This window comes from Sparus aurata, chromosome 20, assembly GCF_900880675.1.
Source record: "Sparus aurata chromosome 20, fSpaAur1.1, whole genome shotgun sequence".
Classification (NCBI taxonomy): Eukaryota; Metazoa; Chordata; class Actinopteri; order Spariformes; family Sparidae; genus Sparus; species Sparus aurata.
The window spans coordinates 14,665,563-14,692,378 of record NC_044206.1 but is presented as its reverse complement, the minus strand read 5'-3'; the positions used below and the strand labels follow the sequence as shown (position 1 = coordinate 14,692,378).

The following is a 26,816-nucleotide window of genomic DNA, read 5'->3' as shown; positions in this document are numbered from 1 at the left end:
TTAGTTTCTTCAGGTTTTTTGGTTGACTGACTTGTAGCAAAATGTGATACTAAAGCAAAATACCAGACGGTAACACACTGAGAATATCCACTGATACTGTTAACCTACAGCAAGTAATTGCGATTGAATAGGGTTGGAACTACTGAACTACAGGATTCCCAGGCAGAGGTAAAGAGGGCCAAATTCTCCTCGCACATTTTGAAGTCTTTTGACAGTCTTGGCTGTTGCAACTTCTGCATTTGCGGTTTATTGCATCTGTTCGTAGATCTAAAACAGCTATTATGTTATCCAAACTAACTTGTCATTATCACTGGAGGTCTTCGCTGAGGAGTAAATATTTAAAACCACCACTGAGTACTTGCAAGAAGAAAGGATGACACTAAACCCAGTACTGTTTTGAGTGTAAAGGGGATGTCTGGCTGTTGAACCCATTCAACGTTTTCTGACTGTCCCTACCCCTTGTGTGTCTCAAGAGGATTTGGGACATTTGCCATGCTTATGAGTAACGTTTCCTGATTAATCGAGAATTTATGGAGGAGGATATGGGGCACGGTCAGGAAGTGACACGCTTGGCCTTTGTTGAGACAGATCTTCCTCTTGTAGCCAGTAACAACTCCCAACGGGCAACGAAAGGTCAAAGAACACTCCAGTGATTGGAAACAGAGGATTCAGTTTGTTTACATGCCCTAGAGGAGTAGAAATAATATTGTGCGTATGAATGACCAGGTAGGACTGGTATAACTGCATACTTGGCAAGATCGATGTACCTGCGTCAGTGAAAGGACAACCTAGCGTTCCCTTTCGATTGTGATAGATTTGACACTGAGTGCCTTTTCGGACAGCCAGACTGACTCAGCTCACTTATCCACATCAATCTAACGTAAATCGAAGTGGATATGCTTTTTCTTCCTCCAAAACCACTTTCGTCATCATGTACTGACTCAGTAATAGCATATTCAATCTTACTCAGAACTCTCTTAATCTGTTTTGGTTCTGCACATTTCTGCAAGCTACACTTGTATCTGTTTCTCTGGAGAAATAACCATAAAAAGGTAAAGACACCTTGGGCTGATTTGGCAGTGTAAAATGCCTACCAAAACAAACACCCTCGGGCGACTACACATTAGCTGATAGGGGTGATGATTTTTGAAGCATGACTCACAGCTGTGTGTTCAGTACCCCTTGTTGCTTAAAATAACACAGGCAGCTTCCAAACAAAGCAGCCTCAATGTTCTGGGTCTCCACGGACAAGCCTTAGCGTACTGTTTAGCACTCCTTTTATAGGTAGTGACCTAGGTGAATTATGCAAGCATGTGCATAGTCCTGAAATCAACATCCAAACTCGGGATCTTTTTGCCTTCATAAGGCAATTTACAGGCTTCGGAGTGACATTCAGTTTGGACCCAAAAAAACAAGCCCAGTGATGTTTTTGGTGTGTTGCCGAAGATAGGTCAGGGGGCATCACAATTTATTGTTGCCTCAGTTGTAGATACAGTATCTTTTGGTATTTGTTTTATGATATGTCATCGACTTCACAACTGAAACATACTTCATCTTGAAATGGTGAACTAATTAACCCTAAAGCAGAAATGAAATACAGCTCCTTTACCTTCTTTTCCTTACTGAGCTGTGGAGCTCTTGCAGGCTCAAAGTCAAGTAGTAGTGGATTTACCGGTACCACTCAATCATACCTGCATATTTAATAGGCCATTTGGTTCTCATTCTATGCACTACATTCCATTTTCAAAAGCTGTGGCATCATCCGACCCTGGTGAAATTATTAGAAGATACTTCGTGCTGGTCATGGGGAATTTTTTTCTACACTGTTTTCCCACAACGAAGGTGTCTTGGACATCTCCAAGTTTATAACATAGAACAGACAACATATAATCGCCCTGCGGGGTTAATGCTTACGGTAAGACTAAATTTAAACCTGCACAAGGGAGGCACTGTTTAGCCAAGTGCTGTTTTTTCAGGTGGAGGAGGTCAAGGTGGTCAGGGTGACGACTGAAACACAGATACATATCCCCCGACATAGACGCTTTTTCCTGTGTAATATTTCAAAGCCATATTTTTTAAGGGGGACCAAGAGTCCCGATTCGGGGCTGGTTTTTACAGCCCGGCACGTGGTCAGGGGTCAGAGGGGGTGCACTTGAGGTTTGTTCAACCTTGTCATCATTACAGAGAAAAGGCTCTTTGAGTCATCTCATTTGCTCCACCTTATGACCATACTCACCTCTCTTTTCCCTCTTGTCCTGACCCATTGTTCACTCTCCCTCTTTCGTTCCATCGCTCTCATTACTACGTTGACCAGACTTGCATTTATATTGTTCCCAGACCCGTATTCCTGGCCGTAAATGTGAGAAGCAATGTGATGAATTCACTTGTGCCCTGTGTTTTGAAGGATACCATGGGGCTCCTTTAAACCCCTGCCCTTCTATAATGTAAACATACCTCCTTTTACTCACCTCTTTCTCTTCTCCTTGGCTGTTCCCAGGCAGAAGCCCCAAAGCATCGTAAGCATACTTGTGCTTTGAGAAATGTCTGTGGAAAAGCCCTTGCGCTTGGAGTGGAGGAGTCAGAATCCGCACTCACATAATTTTTATTGCTCTTGTCAGCTGGCGATGCATTTAGGCGAGCGCAGTTAGCAAACCTCTGCATCCGAGCCATGTGTGGTTTGCTGCTCTGTGAATACATAATGGAACAAAATGAGCTCGACCCAGCCTCCTAATTTCTTACCTCCTAAATTTAACATACTCAGTATTGAAAAGTCAGAGGTTATTAACTCGTGCACTTTTTTTTGTGCTAGATGTGGAAAGGAGATTTTAGACAGATAATCCTTTCCAGGGACAAGAGGCTGAAGCCTGTCCCAGCACGCTTTGCTTGAGAGGCTGTGAGCTCCTTGGCTAGGTTGCAAGACTGTTGCAATGCTAACATATGTAAATGGACAAACACATTCACACTTCAGGGAAATTTAGAGGATAAGCCCCGACTCAAAGCCACAGCTAAGTTAGGAATAAAATGGGGTGAAGAAGTTATGTGATGTGTGACTCTCACTTTCGCCTCCCTCTTTCCAACTGGCTCCAAGTGAGTCGATGGAATAGAGGTTATATGAGAGTCTCACTGCGGTGGTCGGCTGTCTTTGTGCAGAGCTGGCTGACATCATTCTCACAGGGGGTGTGTGTGTGTGTGTGTGTGTGTGTGGAGGGGGGTGATAGCTCGGGCAGGGCAGGGCTTGGCTTCAAGCTCTACAGCTGAGCCAGTTTCCTATGAAAGCAGGAGGACTATTTGTCTTGGTTTTACAGTTTTTGAGTGCCTGTCATCTGGTATTGTACTCTACAATCATGACGCGCTAACCATGTCCTTCTTTCCTGTTTGCAGCACTGGGATGATTTTGATGGAGTGAGACATTGCTGTCAAGGGAGACCTACAAGAAAGCTAATATCTGGGTTAAGACAACTGAAGTTGCAACTTGGAATCGTATCACCTGCATTCACACTCTAAAATTGAATCGAACTGAAAAATGGATGGAATAGACACCCTGCAGAGCTCGGCCCCAGAGACCAAGGCTGAACGAATTGCTCGCTACAAGGCAGAAAGGAGGAGGGAGCTTGCAGAGCGGTACGGCAACACAGACGAATTCACATCCAAATATGTCCGCAGGGACAGGAAAATTGGTGACACATCCGAAATGGTGTCATCAGAAACGAAGGAGAAGGAAAAAAATGAGGATAATGGGTCAGAGCAAACCTATACCAGGAGGGGCCTCAGGAATAAAGTAGCAGAACCTGATGAGGAGCCTGCGAAGGGAGAAGAAGGCAGCGCTCACCTCAAATCAGACACAACTTTATACTCTAAATCAGAAGCTGTCTCCTCCACGAAGACATCCTCCCACTTCAGGTGAGTTTATTCACATTGTCCCAAGTAAATTAAAAATCACACTTCTGTTGTTGTTTTTACAAGACCAGTCACAGTGTTGTGACAGAAACACAGCCCAGACAACAGGACTCAGAGGGCTGGTCCAGTGGAGCCCAGTCTAATGTAGCAGGAAGAACATTTATTATTTAGATAGTGCTGTATGGCTCTATGGTTTGACTCCAGTAAAGTTACAGAGTGCTGAGGAGCCACACAGTCTATAACACACCTTACTTACAAGTAAATCTGTTTTTAAACTTGGAGCATAATGTTCAGATCACCACTAACAGCAACTGAATCAAGTACAGTGGCTCCTTTCTGAGGCACCCTTGGATTATAGAGCATTTACAGTTTTGCTAGTAAAGATAGCCATTGGATAACTGTTAAAGAACGTGCTGGCCCCTAATGACTGAAGAGTAGGCAACAAGTCAGCACACTATCTTCTGTTTGAAGTAAACAAGGCTGCTAGCATTTCCAAAATTGGCCTTGTGTGCAAAGCAGTGCACTGCCTCATTTATTTTACCGCGGTATGTGTTGCACTGATGACACGCAAGCTGCTTGTTTTTGGTTCACTTTCCAGAGATACGGTGGAACTCACGGTTATCACATCTGAGAGCAACAAACTGGACATGTCAGAATGACTTGAAGGAGTTTTCTATTTAGCTGACACGAATGTTCTTCTTAGAATTGGACATAGATGAAGTTACTTTGGGTATGTTTGAGCTGTAATCAAGCAGAGGATTCTGCTGTGTGCGCATAGCAAGACATGTTTGTTCTTGAACAACAGCCCAAGGGAGAGACAATAGAGGAGAGCTGAGATGGACAGTGCTGAGATAATGTCAGAGCTTGGGGCTTATTCGAGGGGAGGATATAAGCTATATTGGGTTCTGCCAAGTTTTCATGCCCTGTGCTTAATGAAGCAAGACATCTAGATAGCTGTGATTGATGGCTTGTTAGACGTTATGGACCAGTCGTTTTATTAAATTGGGAAAGACATGTCTTGTGTTGTACTAGATTTGCAATAGAAATGGAGTACCTGTAGCGTGGCATGTTCCAGCAAATCTACTTGCTAGTTTTTTTTAGTTTTTTACATGAGCCTTCCTATGTCAAAAAGGTGTTTAAGTGCAAAAAGAATATTAGGCAAACTACAGAGTAAAGTCACACATAAAGTTATGGACCTCATTTTCAATTAAAGAGAGGGGGTTGACATGTTGATGTGTTTGTCTCACACAGTCACCTTGGCTTCTAATCTTGACAGCTTTGTTATGACGTTCGCTGCATGTCACGGTCCAGCTGTGCAGTCTTTTGTGCAGGCATGTTTCAGCAACATATCAGCTATTGTTATTATCCGAAACATGACAGCAACTTGTCAGTCAGCTTTTCATATATCCTCATAGTTGTTGTCCTTCTAGTGTGTCTTCAGGATCCTTCTGAATTGTAGTAGAATATATCCAAGATTTCTTGACTCGCGTGTGCTTTATGATCAGAGCTTCGCCCATATTCACTGAACCTTTGCAGACGACATGTTTGTGTCTGTCTGTGACAGGAATAGCATAAAGGAAACTGGAACTCAATTGTGTCAGTGATAATGAAAACTGTCTGTCAACGTGTTTATCTGCCGCTGACGAGAATCCTTCCCTTGTGAAGTTACAGTTGATGGGTGACATTCCAAAACACTGCGTTTGACGCTGAGCAGTTAGCTGTCCCACCACCTAACTCGATACTTGTTCCTGTTAATGTAATCTTAATCTCATTTAAAAGACTGCACAGTAACATGCTTTGGTTGTTAATGTTAGCAAGTGGACTGTAGCACAAACACAAGAGCACTGTTTGTACAGAAATGTGATTCCTTATCTAAAACATGCAGTGTTTGATCATGTGACATCATTATCCAACAGTATAACATACAAAAGTAAGATTATTTGATGCTTGGAAGATTTGTAGTTAACTCTACACAATACTGTACATTAACCGATTGAATGCATGTAGCTAATTCAACATAAAAATGCAGTTCAATTTCAAAGAAACTTCAAGAAATTTGTGAATGGTATAATGCAGTATTTTGGCTCTGACGATCTGTGTTATTAAGCATGTGTAGTAAACATCAGTAATTGTTCCACTGGCATGTTGAGGTTAGCCAGTTGGATTGTAAAGAGGACTCGACGGGCTAATTATTGTTTGTATGGCTGAACCGTCACAGAGCTCAGTACCTGTCATATGAAGAACTGCGCTTCGTAACAGTTAAGCGCACAAATTAGACACATTGAAATTAAATCTTTTAAACTATTCCACAGTCGTGATTATTATTATTATTCATGCTTTGTGTGTATGATATTCAACAGAACAAGAGTGAGGACGTTTACTGGAAGTGTTGACCCTCCTGCGTCTATGGAAATGTGTTTTTCTTTTTTCACTTCAGCCTCCCCCAGTGCTTTGTCTGTGTTGCTGTTGCTCATCCTCTCTGTACTGCTCTCCACTCATCTTTTGTGCTGCATTTTTATGGCAGAGTAAGACTGACGCATAATAGTTCCTCCCCTTTAGCCAGCAGTCAGTGTGTGGGTGGGGTTGATGAAGAGTCACAGGACGCTGTGGTTTTAGAGTAGGGTGATTGAGAACGAGGTGGCATTAGTAACAGAGAGTGCCAAGGCCTGCAGCAAACTCTCTGGTGGCTGAACGTTACGCACTGTAGTGCTTTTACCCATGTAGCATGAGTTAATTAATCATTTTAAAGTTCATGTGTAAGTTACACAGCCCAGACTGCTGTGTATTGCATTACTTTTAATTGTTGTTACACCTACAGCAATTAGTGATCTTCCATCTCCAACTACCCCATATTCACACTCCATAAATACACTGGCTAGGCATTTTCGGATTCCCCACTATATCACCAGTCTGAACTGAGGCGTGCCAACCAAAAACTGTCAAAACTTTCCGTGGTTGCCAAACCGAAGCCTCAAATTACTCATAATAGCATACTGCTGTGAAAATTACTTTTCAACAATGGTTTGGGATTCAAACATGACACCAGTCCAAGGAATAGTCAGGGAATACTGAGTCAGATCTAATAATTAATTATATTTTTGTTTTTCCCTTTATAATACAGCTGCACAGTCCACACCAAAGGGGCCACTATACTTTATGACAAGCAGGGCTCAAAATTAGCACCAGCCTCCAGCCAGATGCTGGTTGATTTTCTGTGCTCACCAGCCAAAGGGATAATTGTAATGTGTTGGATGGCTGGTAAAATTTTGACATTTAATTTCCATTTTGCCAGTGGAGCAAAAAGTTAATCCAGATGGTCAAATAGCTTTGGAAAACCCGTCCCCCAACACCTTTGAGTCTGACAATTTCAGTAACTTTCCAAAACCGTCACCCAGACATTCTTCACAACTTCACGCGGTGATTGGCCAGGTGTGCGGATAACAGAGCTTGAACTTCTCTTTATACTGTAGTGCTCAGTGTACATTCCCCACTTCACTTGCAAACAACTGAAAGAACATCGTGCTCCCCTGATTAATCGATTAGTTGTTAAGTCCAGAAAATGTAAGAAATTTCCCCAAAGCACACAGTGATGTCCTCAAATGTCTTGTTAACGGTCATAGAAGAGTAATGAAAACAGAAAATAGTCACATTTAGGGGGCTGAAATCAGATATTTTTTGTGTTGCCTAATAATTTAATCGATGCCAACTAATTGATTAATTGTTGCTGCTCTACTTCTAGTGTGTCCATTTGGAACAGCTTTAAACACTTCTGTCTTCCAGCACTGAACAGAGTAATTCTCTTTTTTGACCATGACCTGGTCCTAAGCCTACAGCGTGTCTATATACATTCAAATTATTCAAGCTAATAAGTGCTGTCTTTCACGGCAGAATAACTTTGCGTTTAGAAATATAAACTGCATCACAGCCTTCATTGATGTTTGCTGTAATAACGGATAGCTGCCGCCATTTATTTACTGTATGGGTGTTGATTTTTTTTTTTTGCACTCCACAGCTCAAATTCGTGTGGTTGTGGCTTTTGGATCGCAGTGAAGTCTACATTCAAATGGATCTGACTTCATTTAGCCAACACCAGTCCTTTAGAATAAATGCCTGCCCTGTGTCCCGAAACTGCAGTTCGGCTTGGGGCCATCTCCCTTTCCTCAGTAACCTCTGACCCCTCCCAGATGTCCACCATGATACTCTTTGTGTGTTTAGCGCAGTCGTGTCCCCTCCTCCTGTTACATCATCACTGCTACCCCATAGGCAGCTGCTGTCCCCATCCATATTTAACGCCCATTACTTAGAGATGAATGGCCATCTTCACATGCTACCCGGGGAGTGCTGTTATATCATTGCCGACATGGGACTGGAAGAAAAGCATGAGTAAATGTTGTAGCGTATCATACGAGGCAATATAATTGGTGGCTTTCTGCAGCTGCTGTTGTCGGTTTTTCTTTTTTATATGTGGCTTGAGTGCACATTTTTGGATTATAGTTGCGTAAGTCATATTCCCAGTTTTCTGTCTAGTTTGCAACTAACAGGCGGGTCATTTCTGTCATCGCTTCAGTATGTTAAAGAGTGACCTCATTTATCTCTGTCTCCCCCTAGGCTGCTGGAAACTGATGACACAGAGGAGCCAAAGGGTAAGACAAGCTCTCCACTTTCACCACACTCAGATCCTCTATTGTTCCACAGACCGCATTATCCCTGAACTCACTCAAGTTCTCTGTATTACTCAGTGTTCAAGGAATACTGAGCTCATTGCTGATGTCAGATCACCTACCTGGTTTATAGATGTTGGCTGTTTTAATACTCTGCCACTGATGAGGAGTGAAAGAAAACAGATCTACCGATGTCTTTGGCTCTGTTTTGTCCGCTGTGTAATTCAAAGTGAATGTTTTGCCTCAGGCGATGGTTTCCTCTCTCCAAAAAAATGAGGGAGATAATGTTTGGCACGTGTCTGCAGAGTTTTTTTTTTTTTTTTTCAAAGACTGTGAATAAGTGGGTGCGTGCTTAGACGTATGTGTGTTTCTGAGCAAAACTTGGATCATGTGCAATTACTCTGGAAGCTTGTTTCAGCCAGTTTGCATTATGAACTAATTCTGGAGCCTGCTGCTATAGAGAGGAGAAATGGTTCAGTTTACACTGCTGCCTGCCTTTATGATTCACATTTCAGCCACCTGAGCCCTCAGAGCCTGTCTGTCAGTCCGTCAGTCTGTATGTCTGCCGCCTGCCTGTCTGCGTCAGTGGTGCATGTGTTCCTCTGATTATGTATTCGATTTAGCGGTCTTTCTTTGTGCTTGCTTAGTTGCCAGTCAGTGACATTTCTGTGCTTGTGTGTGTGTGTTCAACACTGCACAAGAGACAGAGTTATAGTGACAGACAGGGAGAGGTGATGGGACGCTCCCTGGAGCAAGGCAGCAGTGTCAGTATTCAGGAACAGCGTTGTGTAATATGTCTTATTTGCTCAGCTATTTAAACAGACATTTCTTGCCCTAACAATTCAACCAGGAAGTCTGGAAGATCAAGTCGAAATGATTCTCAAATATAATCAAATAGATAGAATTATGTTGAGGTTATATTATATTTAGGGCTGTCAAAGTTAACTTAATAACATGTTAATAACGCAACATCCTCTTAACGCCGTTAATTTTTTTAATGCACGATTAACACTCGGTATTAATAAAAAAAGAAAGAAAGCGCATTGTTTGATTTACGGCCGTCGATGGCACCTGTGGTCTTGATCCAGAGGGTGGCAGAAGAATAAGAAAGGGAATCAGAAGAAGAAGCAGGTGGCGTTCGGGAAAAACACGGTGGACTGAAAAGCGAAAGTGAAAGGAAATGGAGAAAGGACTTATGAACGGCAAATTCACTGTCAAAACACTGCCAGATGGTTCGGTCCATAGGACAAAAGTTATCTGCAGGTACTGTCGACATGAAAGACATGAGTTACCACTTAAGTACGTTGAGTCTCAAATATCTTTTGCAAGCCAAACACATGGCAGATGCAGAGAGCCCACCACCCCCCCCCCCCTCGCCAAAAGCAGACATCACCATGTTTTGATCCCATTTAGAGTAAGGGGATATTTTTTGAGCCTTTCATTTTCCGGCATGATTAAAAGTGTTGAATAAACATTTTCATAAAGCAAGCATATTTGCCCTTTCTTATGTTGTTAAAAGTATTAAGAACATGAAAAAATACATTACGGTACATTTAGAACAGAAAGAAATGTGCCAAAAAAATTGCGATTAATCGCGAGTTAACTATGGACAAAATGCGATTAATCGCGATTAAAAAAATTAATCGTTTGACAGCCCTAATTATATTATATTGCATTATATTATGCCAGTTGATTGTCTGATCTCTATGTCCTGTCCATAGAATTGCTAGTTGTTAAATCCAGTCATTGATTAAAACGTCACATTGGACCTGGACTTTCTTCATGTGAATGAGCACAGCAAGCACAAACAGTAAATGACCAAGCTTGTCTATCCTTGTGCAAATAAATGGTTTATCCAAACGGTGATTAGTGAGTTTGACTCAAGTGCTTACTCACCAAATGCTGTGGGAAAAGCTTTGTTCATTGCACAAATCCAGGTTCAAGCTCCTTCTCAGGAAAAATTGGTCAGATCTATGATGAAAAATGTTGTGAAATTTAAAACACAACTTGACGACAGACATGAACAGTCAGTGGGTGCTAATCATTTGCTCACTGCTGCATATTGCCACATAAAATTTTACATCCATTAACACAGATATGCTTTTATGTCTCATTTGTTAATACATTTGGAAGATTATTTAGTAAATTTTTTAAGTTACTGTATGAAAACGTTAAAACCATGTTCACCAGATTGAGTTTAATGGTTTTCTACTGTTTTACTCGGGGAAAAAATCATGTGTCCTATCATTGATTTAGACAAAAAAGGGAATCACAATATCTATACATTATATAGGAACATTGTGATGACTTGATTAGATAAAACAGTGTGTAAATTAAGCTTGGGGCCAATATTAGATATCATTGAATATTACTCTATTTGTGATGTCTTTCACAACACAGATTATCGCACAGCGCTTACCGGATCTTCAGGCTTTTATTTTGAAAAGGAAAATGCACGCTGAGCTGGCATGGGAGGTGGGAATGAGACCGGTCTGGCAGAGGTTACTACAGGTTAATTGGCCTTATGTAGCACCATGCAGGGAGTGCTTTAATTTATAGACATGGAGGACTTAGTTTCTAAGAGTGCCAGCTCACCAGTTTGGCATTGGATGGAACAATATCAGCTGTGGCTCAGGAGATGGAGTAAGTAGCCTACTGATCACAGGGTTGGTGTTTTAGATCCCCATCCCCTCCTGTCCTCATGTCAAAGTGTCCTTGTGCAAGACACTGACCCCCAAATTGCTCCCGATGGTCTGGCCAGCATGCTATGAATGAGGATCAAAAAACCTTGAGAAGTGCTTTGGACAAAAGATGTAAATGCTCAATTTACCATACTTTGATTGATTACCTCTCAGACATAGTGTAGATCCACTGATTAGAGAAGAAAAAGGGGCATTGTATTTCTGTGGTTGGAAGACAAGAGCAAAACTTGTACTTAAAGGACCCCAAAGACACAGAAATAGGAACAAAGGGAAGCCAGTGTTCATCTTTAATTGAGATATGTGCATGTGTGAAGGCTAGAGCGTGTGAGAGCATTGGGAGTGCGTTCGCATGGCTGATGGCGCTTCCTGTCCAAGCTGGCAGAGGACTCAGTGCTCTGAGCCAGAATGCCTCTCATGGTCACATCAAGGGTTTCCCCGACCCACCAGCTCTCCCACAAGCCAGCAAGACACACACAATACAGTGATTTAGTGAACTCTACTTGGCTAATATTCACATTTGTGCAGACTCTACTGGTCATTACAAGGTCAAAGGCACATCCAATAAGCTCTCAGCAGCTGTAACTGGTGGATAAGATGGATGAAGACACTTGTGGAGAAGTCAGTAAACTTAAGTGGAGGTTTTTCCATGTCTTGAGTTTTCCTTTTTTTTCTATCTTTCTCCGTCGCTGGCTCGGACGGTGGATGGATGACGATGTAAAAAAGATTGGACTGGAGTCAAAACTAAAAGAGTGCAGTCTGAGTGGAGTCACCAGTCTGCAATGCATAATGTTTCGTCACCTGAACTAAATCAAGGATTTAGTTCAGGTGACAGCAGGGGAGCCTAGAAACATAAATCAAAACTAGAGTATATGGCCTCAATGGAACATTTGTGTTTCCTTTGGAAAAGTGGACAAAAAAAAATTTGACAGAGATTTGTTTGTTCCTTTTTTCCTTTTTTCTAAGAGGGGGAACAATTTTGGCTTGAGGTTTCCCATTGTCAAGGCAATAAAAACAGTCTTAGAGTGGGCGAGGGGGTTTGAGTGTGCTGACTTAAGAAACGTGTTTTATTTGGGAATACCATTAAATTTAATGGCTTGCTTTTGTTCGCATTAGAAGTATATATTCTCAGGGCTGTTTTGGATTAGACAACTCCCATTAAATCATTTCTCTCTTGCACATGTGCCCACACACATTAAAAATATTCCTTTCTTTAACAAGTACATGGTTTCATCATAAGCTCTGAGTCTACTGGAGCCCAGTGATTCTTCAAACCCACTCTGAGACAGGAAATGTCTCTATCTTATCTGATCCAAAGACACCTTAGAAGAACTGCAGAAGCCTATAATATAATATCCTGTCATTTTTCAAGCTGTTATCCACGGCAAGGAAAACTTCCACCTTACCTGGAAAGACTCCGCTGTGTGTATTGCCCCCTTGAGTACAGCATGTCTTGACTTTTAGAGAGATTTGTGTGTGTGGGGGAGTTTTTATGAATGTTCTCTCTGGCATAGACTGATCTGCCTGTTTAATCTACCTATGTGCAAGTGTCTGCGCTCAGTCTTTGCATGCAATTGTATTCTTCACTTACTGAAAGCCGATGTCTGGCTGACCATCCATCAACGATGCATTATGTTGTGGATACCAAACACACACTGTCCATCTTAAACCCTGATTGTAAGATGACACCCTGAAGCACTGTTTGTGCAAATGTGTGCTCTCTGTGGTATTCATGGTCAACCTTGTTTGTGTTCTTCTTAGTTGACGAGAAGCCTGCGGACTCGGCCCAGAGGACTTCCAACATGTCTCTTTTTAAGGTTAGACTTCTAACTCCCTTTATCGAAATGTTTTGTGTATCTAAATCATGATTGACTGTTTCTTTTAACCGGAAAATAAATTTGATCAACTTCTAGTCCCAAGCAGTGTTTCACAATTGAAAATGTAGTAATAACAATGAAATTACTAACCACGGCAACTCTGTTGTTTGAAAGTTTGGGGTCAGCTTGTTTGCTGTGGGTTGCTACCAGTTTGGTCTTTCTGCTGTCAGTGGACCGACTAGTTTATGCTAGATTAGCACAGGCGGTGGGGGCAGTTAGCCGCAACAAAATGAGGCGAAGACTTCAATAGACTGCATAATCATTTTGAATATAAGCAAAGGCTGCTTTTTTTCATAAAGGTAAAATATGTGAAAAAACAGCATTATGATAAACTAACATAGTGCTGCAGAGATGCCCTTGAATATTGTTCTTGTTCTGCAGATGTAAGAATATATGTTTGTTTAGCACTGAGCCAAACAGATGTCATAGTATCATAACTTGAAAACTGTGATGCACAAATCATTCACTCTAATCATAAACTAACCACAAATCATCTGTCAAAATAATTTCAACATGATTATTACTTACTTGTGAGTACTTAGTTAAAGTTTTCAAGCAGCTAGGCCAACAAAAGGCCCCAACCAGTTGACAGACATCTCAGCAGTCAGCAGCGGTGTTCGCCGCTTGCTATTCTCACCTCAGCCCAGATTTAGATGTGATAGCTCGAAATGACATCACACACTGAACCAAATCCAAGCTTCAAAACATCAATATGTAATCACAGAGTGATATCACAGATTTATCTGTATTTTTCTGCAGTCTACTGTTGATTCTTCTCATTTCCTTTGCTGATGTACTCGCAGCTCTTTCCAGTGCAGCTGGTGTACACTTCAACCCTCCCGGGAAGTTTGCTCCATTTATAACAAATTGAGCTGTTTAATACAGCTCTGAGCTGTCTGCACCTGGATGTACACTTGGCCAAAATCATGACTTCACACCCACTGGAGGTCTTAAAGCAGTGGTGGGAAGAGAAGTCTAAAGAGCTAAAAGATCCACTCAGAAACTGAAACGTGATAATGTCGCCAATCTTATGGTAGATAGACACATGTGCTCTTGAAAATGCAGAGATTCCCTTGCTTTCCCAGGCTGCTAAGGTTTCAGAAGTGGTTAGGTTTCGTAATATTGGATGTAAATAGCTGTTCTAGCTTGGCCTTTGCAGACCAGGAGCAGTGCCAAGGTTGGCCAAGTGAACCCAGATGGCAGTAAGTTGCTCCGACCAAAAACCTGCTGGGAAAACCAGCGAGGCTCTCACACTCATAATACTTTTGTTCCATCTTTTTTCAGCTCTCTCTGTCCTGTGTCGTACTCTAAATCCCTGTTATTTTAAGGTGTCTCACTTGAAAATCATCAGCAGTGATAGATGCTCCCTCTGCTGTCTTCACTTTTCCCTTATCACTCATATCTCCTCCGCAGTCCCTGTTGATAGCCGGTGAGTCAGTGTCTCCGGCATGAGAAACAGAATAGGAGTGAGGTTACACTATGTCTGCTTTCCAGCACGGATGGAGGCAATAAAAATGTATACATAGAGACTTCTGGACAAAGATACACCTCATTTATATTTCAAATTTCCAGACTGAATTTCCTGAGTCTATAAAAACTAGTTTTTTTATTCATGCTGGGTGGAAAAAATTCCTTTTTTTTATAAGAGAGTAAGCCTCTAATTCTGTAAGCTTTGGACCGTAATTTTGTGAGAAAAGAGCATTTGATTTCTGTTGCTCGGCTCTCAGCTGGAGATCCACTTATCTTCAACAGGTCACCCCAGGGCCTTGGTAAAGTGTTTACTGACAAAGAACCCAACACAGTTGCATGGTTCACACCGTTTGCATTTTCAGAAAACAAGGTTGATTGAGAGACTGTGAAAGATTATACTGGTTAAGGTTGAACTAGAATTTGTTACAAGTCCAGGTATTGTTTTTCTGTTTCTAATCATCATACTGTACAGCATATATTGTGGTAGGTCACAGTCAGTAGCTGCATTTCCACCTACCTGTTTTATGTGCCTAAAAAAACACAGAAAAATGTGTTGAAAGGGAGAAAATTTGGGAAACAAAAGCGCTAAACTCATAAATATTATAAAATATAAAACTTCAAATGAATCTGCTGTAAGGAGACGTCTCTCTGTGCATACCTTTAATCTGAGTGGTTTGTGGGAGCTTTATTTTGTTTCATCCAACTAGTTTGAAGCCAATCACGGTCCAGTATGCAGTTTACACAAGTGTGATATGAAGCCATCAGCGCACATAGACTGAGGATGGACATCTCAGTGAAGTAGAACTGGGACAGAATAAAACTTTTGAAATACACGCTGGCATATTCATATAGATTTGGAATTTATCAATAACAGAGGAGTAGATTTCAATGTTAGAATATTTAACCAAATAATTGGTGTTCTACATGGAAAATCATGTCAGACACAAATGATTAATAAAGTATTTTTATTTCCTATGATATGTCTGGAGGGAATGTTTAACCTTTAAAGATGATAAAAACTAAAAACAAACACTAATGGCTCCCTTGAGGACCCTTTATTTTAATGTGGAAAATGCAGTACCGGCATAACTCTATTCGTTTTAGTTTTACTGTGTGTACTCAGAGTGGGCAGACACTTCACATTCACTCGAACAACGGCATTAAACTCCGAGCAACTCCACTGGAGTATTTGCAAGGGTTAAGTGTTTGGCTCAAGTGTTGGGGTGGAGCCTCATTCATTCATTCACTTCCCCTATCAAAGATTTGTTTTTCACAGCTGGTGTAGGAGTGTAGCGGAATGCCTTTCAAATGTCATACTAACCTTTAGGCTAAAAACTTGTTTTTGTCTGTAGGACCTGGAGGGGGCAGAGGATGGAAACAGCGGCCGACGTGCCAACAACAGGCTAAAGTGTCAGCTGACGAGCAGCGACGAAGAAGATTCCTCTTCCAGGTAGGCAGGTCACAGTCACAGTAGAAGGAATCAATCAGGAGAGCAGAAGTATTGATGTATTAGGGAAACTGCGCAGTGGGAAAGTTTAAACTGGGAATGGAGTCTTCTTTTTCACCATTCAAGTAAGAGATTATCCAGTATATTACATGTGCTACAACAAAAGCAGAATGAACAAACAGATTCAACCTGAAACCAGCTGGCACACACTCACACACACACACACACACACACACACAGCAATTGTATATAGCACAGAGGTAATTACAGTCCAATTCAAGGCTGTCTAATAGTGTATACTGCTGCAGAGATAAACCAGATAAACCTGCAGACCTTCTCTGATACCACACGCTCTCTGGCACACATGCATGAACACAAACCAGCCTGCAGTTAATAGCGGCAGCAGCAGCTAGAGCCAGACTGTACTTAGCACTGTAACCACTGGAGTAAAAGGTCTGGACATTAGTATATCTGACAGATTGAAACCGGGCCTTGTCCTTGACCCTTTTCAGCAAAGCTCTAATGCACTGCATGGAATAAGCCAATCAAAACAAGTACACAAGTGTCCATTTTGAAGTCCTCACTACAAAAGCAAAACTAAATGTGTCTGATCCTCGGTGCCTTCCAAAGGTTAAACACACCCACATAAGATGAGTCATTGGTTATGAGTGTGTGGACCTACTTACCCTGCCAGGGTTTATTGTGGCGTATTAGTGAAGTTCCGTGTGTTTATCATTGTGCTGGCCCAGAGCCTAGATTGATTATCTACATTATTATCAAATAAATGACTGTATTGATTTTGGTAAAGGGCTTCGTGTCTGTAATGATCAAGGAAAACAAAAACATCTTCTGCAGTTGTATAGAATACCACTTTGATAGAAGCAGTATCAAACAGTCAATTCAGGGTGGTGACATACTACTGTATGCTTATTTGGTATAACCTAATCAGCACAATTGGTAAGTTAGATGTCTTTGTGGTTTGAATTCACCTCACAGCTCTCTCCTACAAGTTTGAAATGTTTAGTTTTTTCATTCTTCTGTCTGTTCCCACCATCTTTGTCCTTTTTCTCTGACATCCCAGGCTCTCCAAAACGGATAGAAGCAAAGTCATGGATGAGAAAGAGGCCACAGATGAATATGTTGCCACTGCTGAAGAAGAGGTCAGTAGTTTCCTTCCCCATTTTATACAAAAGTCAATGTTTTCTTAAGATTTTATACAATCTACTACTGCAATTGTACCTTTTTAAAACTCAATAGGCTCATACTGACCACTGCTGTTTCAATTCTGAAAAAATGTTTCCACCATATGCGAGCCAATTCCAAAACCGTTACTCACCTTAACATTGGCTCTGTTTACCACCAGGTCTGCTTTAGGTTAGTTTTTTGTTTTTAAAGTGGACGTGTAGATTGTCAGTCATGTCACTGCAGTACAGTTGCAATGCAAACACACACACACGCGTAAGTCTAGATTCATCTGGACAAAGTGCGATTACGTCAGATCTTAATGTTGAAAGTACCTACACATACTGTACGCCCCACATATTATGCACTGATGTTTTTCATTTAAGACGACCACCCGGTTAACGTTGCACTATTACACCCAGCTGGCCTCACGATCTGTTCCTGCCTTCATCTCCTCCTAAATCAGCGCTCCCACATCACCTTTGACCTGTCAGGAGGTCGTCTGCTGTTGTTCCAGCTGCTGCTGTCTCACCTAAGCATCAACATATTGAACACAGACAAAAGGGTGTGATTATATGGGTCACTGCTTGTCCATATTTGTCATACATTTATTTACAATATTTTGAAAAGTATTACTCTTTAAAATGCATTCTAAAGCATAATCACTTCCTGAAAATAGTTCATATTTTATGGTAGCTCAGATTACAAAAGGCTTTTGCTCACATTAACAACATTACTCAACACAACATGTGTTTTCTGTGTTTTTTCAAGAAAAAACAACAAACGTGCAGATTTATTGACAAAGGAATCAGTCTTTGTTGACACACTGTTTGCCTCCTTTTGTTTCTTCTGGACTTTCACTCAATCTCTTTTTCTTAACAACCCTAACCCTGCTTCATCCAGCCACCTAGTCATTGTTATCTCCACCTCTATATCTCTTTAACCCCCTACATGCTGCTCATCTGACACACACAAATCTCTTGATAACAGTAGTTAGAAAGAAGGAGAAAGAAGAAACAGTAGCAGTTGGGACAGCAGTGTTTGATGGTCGACATGTTTGTACCCTTGAGACAAACATTAAGGAGTAGGGTTTTTCTGTGGAAATTGCAGAGGAAACTGTTGGTCTGGTCAGAGAGTTACAAGGACCATAGAATACACCTCAAATAGTATTGCAACTTTAATTGTCTTTACCAGATGTTGTAAATGTTATGGCTTGTGGGAAAAAACAAAAACAAAAACAAAAACAAACCTCCCTTTCTCCCTTCTCCTTCTCTTCACCAGCCTGCCAGTCTTCTCTCGGACAGAGCGTCCCCTCTCAGCAAGAACAAAGACGCCTCCCCCCCTCCCTCTCCTCCCTGTCAGCCTGCCTCGCTGCAGCGCCAAGACTCGGGGCCTCGAGGCATCAAGGGAATCCTAAAGAAAAGCCGCTCCACCAGCGTGGAGTCAGACCACAGCGAGGGCTCGGCGCCTGAGTACACGCGGGCCCGACAAAGCAGCATCACCCTCAGCCACCCCGAGAGCGGGGAGGAGATGGAGGAGGATGAGATGGAAGAGGAAGAGGAGCAAGAGGAGGAGGAGGAGGAGGAGATGGATGAAGAGCCCAATGGGAAAAATGACAGAGAAGATGAGTCATTAACTGATGATATCACAGATGGAGGGTGCTTCAGCACAGACAGACAGCAGACGGAGGGAAGCAGTGGTAGCAGCAGGGGGAGTTGTGAGGAGATGCGGAGTCCCTCGCCTGTCGAGAGCCTGGAGCAGTCCACAGTGTCGGAGGATGTCGAGGAGCTGGAGAGCAGTTTGGATGGAAGCCAGGGCTCCTCGCTCAAACAGAGGTCATTGGACGTACACAAACACAGAATATGATGAAGGAATATAAAGTATAAGGAGTTTTTGTTTGGCCATTCAGCAACAAATTTCTGAGTTTAAGAGGTGCATTTGAATGGTGTGTGTTTGTGTGTGTGTGTGTGTGTGTGTGTGTGCGTCAACTTTGTCAAAGACAGCAGGGAGAAAAGAAGATGCACACTGGTACATGACAACAAAAAGATTTTATTGCCAAACTGATGTTCAAGTTAACTTCAATTTCTCCAATAACCTTATCGTATTCTCTGTCCTGTTTCAAACTGAGGAGAAGATGCTGTACTGTTGCTGTTGTTTATTTAGTTGTCATGACTCAATGGATGATTGACTGGTGTCACTCTTCTAAGAGAGAGCAGACAACAGTTTGAGTTCAGTAGAGAGAACAGCTCTGCAGAGTCGTGTATTAAATTTTTCTTTTTGGGCATATTACTAACACACCCAATAATGAATTAAGTTAAGGCAAATCAACTTGTAGACAAGTCATTTTCAGTCATGGAGTCTCACTTTTACACTCAAGAAGGCTCAAGTTAAGGCACTCTGAAATGCATAGAAAAGATAAATGAGACATTACATTTTAGTGCGACTCAGAGTAAAGAACTAATTTGTCTTTTGCCTTCTTCAGACTTGCAGATTTTAGTGGTGAACATGAGAAGAAGGACAGAGGGAAAAAGGCCAGACCCTTCGAACAGGTCCAGACGCCACTAACTGAGCGCTTCGAGCAGCTGCATGGCGCTGAGAACGCTTGGAGGAAAAAGGTAAGACTTCACTTACTGAGCAAAACTCTTTCTTTGTGTTGTGTTGTATAGTTTAGTAGGTGGTTGGTCCGTGTGAATAATGTCTCTTAAAAATAAGAGGGTTTTTTTTTTTTTTTTTCGGAATGCATTGTTTTTGCGTAAATGGGCAGTAATGAGCAAATCCTGCCATATGTCGAGGCTTCCCCTCAGCTTTGCGAGCAGGGAGAGAAAGATTTGGCTGTGGACACAGTTCCTCCTCTGCTGAATCAGCTTATTTCCCGGAGTTTGCTGCCAAGAGGTGTGTTAGGTTAGGAGGGCTTTCGGGGGTGCAGCAGATTTGGGAGTGGTGGCCAAAGCCAGAGATCCGGGGCTTAGCTAGCTTCCCAAAGAGAAAGAGCGACACACCCCTCACCCGTTGTTAAAATAAAACCCTACACCATGACTAAACACCTGCAAACCTCTCTTTGAGAAAAAGAAAGGAGACTACAAAAACCAACAGAGTTTGAAAAATCATTCTCTCTATAAACAAGCTGTTAGTGTTTCTTAAATGAACTTAAACATTGAGTCATCAGGTTTTACACTGGTCAGCGTTAAACAGACACACGCTCAGATAGCTGACATATTTCGAAGTGGTGATAAAAGTTCGTGCAGGTTTCGACATGTTCTCCTAAACAAACAAGATCACCCTTACTGAGTCTTCAAGTGGAAAAACAACACTACACTCTGTAATAAGCAGCTCAAGTAAAGAATGGCGCTACAACAGTGGAAAACCCCCAATGTGTGCCACAAGGAATATCCCCAAAACACTTAAAGACTGAAATGATGTCATGTTTATTTAAACGGACCGTCCTCTTGGCTTGATGTCTGGCAAGATCAATGATCCTCTTGGGGGATTTCTGGTTTTGGGCTCATCTTGCATCCAAGAATGACCTAACCTCTGAATAAATCCGCTCGTAGTCTGGAAAAAGCCACTTTATAAGTAAGTGCAGACGGTCAAATATTTGAACAAATCCCCAGTCAATTAAATGCTGAAAAGTGATGTCATTTTGGATTTGTGTGGTCTACCTTCATTTATGATGAATCAACACTAAAATCCATAATAATTTGGTAGAAAAACTGCATCCTCAACACTCACACGCATGAAAGAAAAGCCAAACTGGCGTCCAGAATATTTGCAGATTTCTCCCTTTTAATTCTCTCTGAGGTTATGGAGCTGGTCTGGAACCTGCTGTGCGCTGGGGCCACTACTGTACAGCTCCGGGAAACGAACTCACATCGGTGATAATGCATGGTCCGGCTAAATTACTGCCATTGATGCCATGTAGGCATTAGCTTTTGGGCGTTTTCTTATATGGGATTATTCTTGTTGCATTTCCGTTTCCCTTGAGGAAAAGCTATTGGCGGTACATGTCTCGGCACGTCGTTTCATCTCCTGCACTGCCCAAGCCGGAGCAGATGTTGTTGCTCTTTTGGTTGATATGTGGGAGACAAGGGAATGTAACATGCATGGTACACACACCATGGTCAGCGTCAACCAGCTCCAGATGTTTCCTGTGAAGCCTGCTAAGCTGTTCCATGCACCACGGTTGTGTTGTAAAGTGATGCCTTTCTGTAAATTCAATTTAGAGAGGGTCTGTCTTGTCTAAAGTAATGATTGTTAGTCATAGGTTACGTTGATTGTTTGCAGCAACGTTGGTAGATGATTAATCATATCTGACTTAAAAAGCAATAGAAAACCCCTGGTGTTTTCATCTAAATGCAGTTTCAAGTGCATGTAATTACAAATTTTACAGTGTCCTGTCCAAACACAATCTACAATCTGTTTTTCAAATCCCTCTCAGTGTCTCGGTTTGTATTCCAGCGATGACTCATTTAAGAGCCAGTCTGATCCAGTCCATTAAGACTAATGATCAGTTGTCCCTGGTGTGATTCCCAGAGATAATCAACTAAAGATGAGTTGATTATCTCTAATACATTGTGAGTGTGCTGGCTCCTCAAACAGGCGATTTGAAAAAGACAACTCATGGAATAGTTTGTAGAAAGTTAAATCCACCAACAGGTCGAGACACTTCTAATGATTCCAAGTAAAACTGCGTGAGAATAGTTTCATACCCTCATAAATCGGAATGAGTCATACGTGCACTGATTTCAGTCAACAGCGCCTGTCCTCTCTGCAGGACCGCTTGTAAACAGTCTATTTCCTTTTCCTTTTCCTTTCTCTTCCTCTCCCGTCCTCCCAAACCTTAAATGACTGTAAATGTCTCTTCTTTACTCAGCTAAAACACACTCGGTCTAGCTGTTGCTGTGCCCTCCTATGCTCCTTTTACTCTTTATTTCTCTGATAAATTCCCTTCTTCTTCTTCTTCTTCTTCTTCTTCTTCTTCTGCTATTCCTTCTCCTTTTACTCCTGTTTCCAGTTTCCTCTGTTCTTACCTGCGGACTCTCCCCATTACTTTGACTTTGGCACCTGTCTGTCAACCTTTCCCAGTCCCTTCAGGTGAGTGTGTGAACTTGCATGAATATGTACAGTGTGTGCCTCTTGGCGAGGGCTGCAACTAAAGATTAATGTCACAGTCGATTAATCTCCAAAATTTTCCACAATTAATCATTTAATATATAAATTGTCCAAAGAAAACGTGAAATATGCTCCTCATAATTTCCCAGAACCTAAATAAACGTCTTTGAATTGCTTCTTTTGTCCAACCAACAGACCAAAACCCAAAGACCCTTCATTTACTATCATTAAGGACAAAAAAAGCAGCGAATCCTTATATTTAGGAAGATGGAATCAGTAAATGTTTTTTGAGGTAATCATTGCAGCTCTACTCTTTGCATGCTTTTAATCTCTTAATTTTCACCCCTTATTTTTTCTACCTGTGCCCTGGGCATCCTCTCACGCTCTGAGAATTACCGCAGAGAAATCAGAGCTGTCAACACACTTGCTGTCGCTACATGAATGTGGTTTGCTGGCCCTCAGTTGGTCGATATCTGTGTCAGTGGTTTGGCCGAGGCACTGGCGGCACTGTACAGTAATGCGGGGCTGAGAAAAATGGTTTCCTGTGGGGGTTTGAGGCCCAGAGCCTTTTCCTCCCCTCCCCGCTCTCTGGGGTCCTGTCAGGCCAAGGTATTTCCCTTCCCTGATTGACTCCAGAGATGTGCTGCTAGCTGGAGGGGCCGTGTAAGTGTGTGAGAAGGCTTTAGGACTGTGTGCGATGGCAGATATTGTTGATGTTGTTGTTGTTGTTCTGGGGTTTTAATAGTAGACATGTGTAGAAACAGCTCTGCGTGTCAGAATATGTGTCATATTATTTCATGTTACGAAATCAGCACGAGCTCACTTTGATGTGCAGCCCTAGTGTGTTGTCTGCCAGTGTGATTAAATATATTTCTTTGAACTTTCCTCTCATGTCAGGCTAATATTTGACCACGCTATACATCATGCTAAAGTACCTGTGTGTGTGTGTGTGTGTGTGTGTGTCTGTGTGCTCTCTGGTCTGTTTGAGAGGAAACTGGTGTTTTTCCATTTTGTTACCACTTGGCTGTTTGTATATTGCAGCATGTGTCACATTCATTTTCAGAGCAGACAGCATATGATTCTCCAGGCTTGTTATCTAAGTTTTAAGACATTCTTGTTATACGGCATAGCAGTTTCCAGGTCTGTCCTTGCCAGGGTATCAAAAAATGATGGGGTAAGCAGCGGTGGAGAGTCTTGCTCATGGACATTTCAACAATACATTTATTGTAGGACACAAAGACTGTTGTTGGATTGAACTTTTGACCTTCCAGTCACAGAGTGTATTCGACCACTAGGTTAGTTTTCTTCTGCTTTACCAAGCAACCACACTCACTTCACAGTTTCTCTTTCAAAATTACATTTTTTGGGCTGTATGAGAGTTTTTGTTTTTTGTTGATACACAAATTTAATAACTAGTTTTACAAACTGATTGTTGGTTTAGTGAAATACTTAAGAACAGATTAACTTTTGAAAACTGCATACTGTAGTTTTTATCATCAATCATTTGTATGAAGCGAGAGGTGGGGTACAACATGCACAGGTCACTGATATGTCACAAAACTGTATTCATGTGACTGCGTGTTTAAATTTGTGATTCATAAGCAGAGTTGGGGTTTCTGCCACGACCAAGGTGCATGGAGAAGGAAATAAAGTCTAAAAAGAGCATAAGTCCAGCAGCACATGTGGTATACAGAGCAGCTTCATTGTTAGACCAATGTGTTTCAGCTTGTGGTGAAACAAGTTTTTATCAGGATGACCCCGATTAGGGCCACAAGCCGAAACATGTTGGTCTAACAATGAAGCTGTTCTGTATACTTTAAGTGTTGCTGGAGTCTTGACCTCTTTAAAACCACATTTTTAACTTTGAAAATGTCATCAGCTAATACCAGAAAGATATTTGAGCCTGCCATTTTGTAAAACATCAAACTTACAGTTTATCTGGCTGTGCTAGCTGTTGTATAGCTAAACAATGAATCCTGAGACTGTGATGCGAAGATACAACTTCAGCAAGCTGCAGGAATTTCACACAAAGTTATGTGCAAGCCATTGGCTTCTTTGAAAAAACTACAAACTGAAGAATCTTGGTGGTTCTCAAGTTAATATGCTCTTTGCATGTCAGTAAAGTTCTCAAGTGAGGAAACATCTTTGAGGAAGACACCTCTGGAGGAAATTTTGATATCATTATCACTCTATTTCTTTACTTGTCCTTTCATTTTTAAATACATTACATTATGCTTGGAACAGCCTTCGTCTAGTTACATACTATGTAGACAACCAATTTGAAATGACAAATCATTCAGCCTGTTTGCATCAACATCAATTTAATGTAAAAGAATTAGAGAAACGACGGCTGATTTTGCAAGAATCTCGTCCTATTCAAGTCCCACATAGAAATCTATCCATCTGGCTGCAGTTCACCACCTCAGCCACAACATCTTTTTCACTTAAAAGCTTCTGACATCTGTGAATGCTTAAGTTGACTCTTCAGAGCTTACATTAAAGATGATGCTCTGAGTTACAGAGTGACAGTCAGCAGATCTCACATCATCCTTCATCCACAAAGAAAATTCCTGTCTGAGTTTCGGGATCTTCAGCAATTTGTTTGTCATTTTGTGTTCTGCTCGTGCACTCATGTGGATTTATTTATTTATTTTCTGCGTCTGTGACTCCTGTGGATGTTAGGTCTGCCTTTGCAGAGCTGTTCTGTTTGTAACCTACTGTAAAAACGGAAGTCACCATTCATGGCACATTACACACAGTGAATTGCTCATTATTAGCAAAGGGATAAAGGAAAGCAGCTAGTAAAAACTCAGGCAGGGTTGTAAAACTCAAAATATTTTGGAGTAGAATACCATTAATTACTCTAACAGCTCCCGGGGTCCAGTAGGACCAAGGGGACCATTAAACCTCAGCTAATTCATTTTTAATGGTGGAGTTCAGGTGCAAAAGTGGCAGCAGGAGTAAATCACCCAAGTAAAGCTCTACTGAATTGGGGCTGATGGATTGCCTTAGTATATAAACAGGGATTTTGGTGTTTTACTGTCAGGCCTCAACATTCATCATGTTTCTTGTTGTAAAAATAAAGTTTGAATAACATGGTGAAAACTTCTGGAATCAATCGCTTTTTGGAACAAGCCAAAAGCCCTCAGAAAAAAAAATTAGGAAGTAATGGGATCTTTAATAAATTATGTTTCGCCTGTGAGGTTGCTTCAATATCTTAAGTAGACTCCTGGCCGCGTGCAAACTTTCTCGCTAACTCATGGTTTACTTCACAGTGTCCTCACAGCTGTCTGTCTGAATAATTGTTCCAACAGAAGTCCAGTGTAGACGCTGTTGCCAAAACGTCGCTGGCTGAGAGGATGAAGATCCTTAAAGACAAGGAGGAGCAGTGGAAGAACAAAGGCAAAGGGGCAGCCAACGACTCCGTCCAGTTCACTGTGGCCGGACGCATGGCCAAGAGAGGTGAAACTAAACTTTGTTTGTGTAGTTTGGCTTGACAGGAGTCGAGCGTGCTCATTGTTCTACTGCTGCTGCTTGACTAAAGCATTCCTTCTCGTGCATGTCAGGTCTTACACGTAGCCATTTGTAAAATGAAAAATTGACATGAAATTACAAAATCTATCTAATTTCACATAATTAAATAGGTCAAACAATTGAAAAATAACAATTTAGCTCTTATAACATTATATATAGCACTTTGGCTCCTCAATACTCAGGCTCAAGCACATTCAGTAGGATAGAATATCTTCAGTTAATGGAAATTGAATGTGGGGACCATGAAGTTCAGCCCTAAGAATGATACCTTTTAGAGCTGCAGTGTTTAGTTCATGAATCGATTGGTTGATTGTCAGAAAATGAATATGCAACAAATTTCATGCACTGATAGTTTCAGTCATTTTTTTCTTTTTGATTTGTTTCTCTGACATTCTCTCATGAGAACTTGCTGCTTGTGTTTCTCATATTTAAAAAAAAAAATGTATATAAATAGTTATATGTGTGCACTTTGTACTGAAACGAGTCATTGCATTACGATACCTTTGACCATTTCATTGTTTTATGACATTTATAGACAAAACAATTTATCGAGAAAATAACAGGCAAATTAATTGAAGTTGCGGCCCTAATTTCCCCCCAATGTTTTCCTCCAGGTCTTGTGACAGATACTGGAAAGGAAGAGTCGCCTCTTATTTCTCTCAAGAAGTCTAATGCCACACCTGTGAAGCCGCTGGAAGGTATGAGACAACTTGCATAGCAGGATATCAGTGTGTGAATAAGGTTAATCAATAAAGTGATTAACTTGATACCTCTGTTGATACAACAGATGTTGTGAATATTTAAAGTTTATTGATACTTGAACAGTGTGGCTATGTGTGTCACAAGATTCTCCAAATTCCAGACATTTCAGTGAAATCCTTTTTTTATTAACTGCATTTCATACATGTTACCAGAAAATGACATCATATTTTAATAAATA

General features: G+C 41.4%; 1 protein-coding gene across 3 annotated transcripts in view; it reads left to right on the top strand.

Annotated features, from left to right (window-relative positions):
- The window catches only part of svild (supervillin d), a 46,722-nt gene that overhangs the window by 9,752 nt on the left and 10,154 nt on the right, over positions 1-26,816 (top strand). The window contains exons 2-10 of one of the 3 annotated variants that reach the window (XM_030400680.1): positions 3,382-3,900; positions 8,506-8,540; positions 13,019-13,074; positions 15,957-16,054; positions 17,133-17,211; positions 18,515-19,068; positions 19,716-19,848; positions 25,657-25,804; positions 26,491-26,574. In XM_030400680.1, coding sequence (XP_030256540.1) covers positions 3,524-3,900; positions 8,506-8,540; positions 13,019-13,074; positions 15,957-16,054; positions 17,133-17,211; positions 18,515-19,068; positions 19,716-19,848; positions 25,657-25,804; positions 26,491-26,574 — 1,564 coding nt within the window. In that variant the 5' untranslated portion in view covers positions 3,382-3,523. Of the gene's footprint in view, positions 1-3,257; positions 3,901-8,276; positions 8,396-8,505; positions 8,541-13,018; positions 13,075-15,956; positions 16,055-17,132; positions 17,212-18,514; positions 19,069-19,715; positions 19,849-25,656; positions 25,805-26,490; positions 26,575-26,816 lie in introns of those variants that run through there. The other 2 variants (XM_030400681.1, XM_030400682.1) reach the window with 2 other exon arrangements.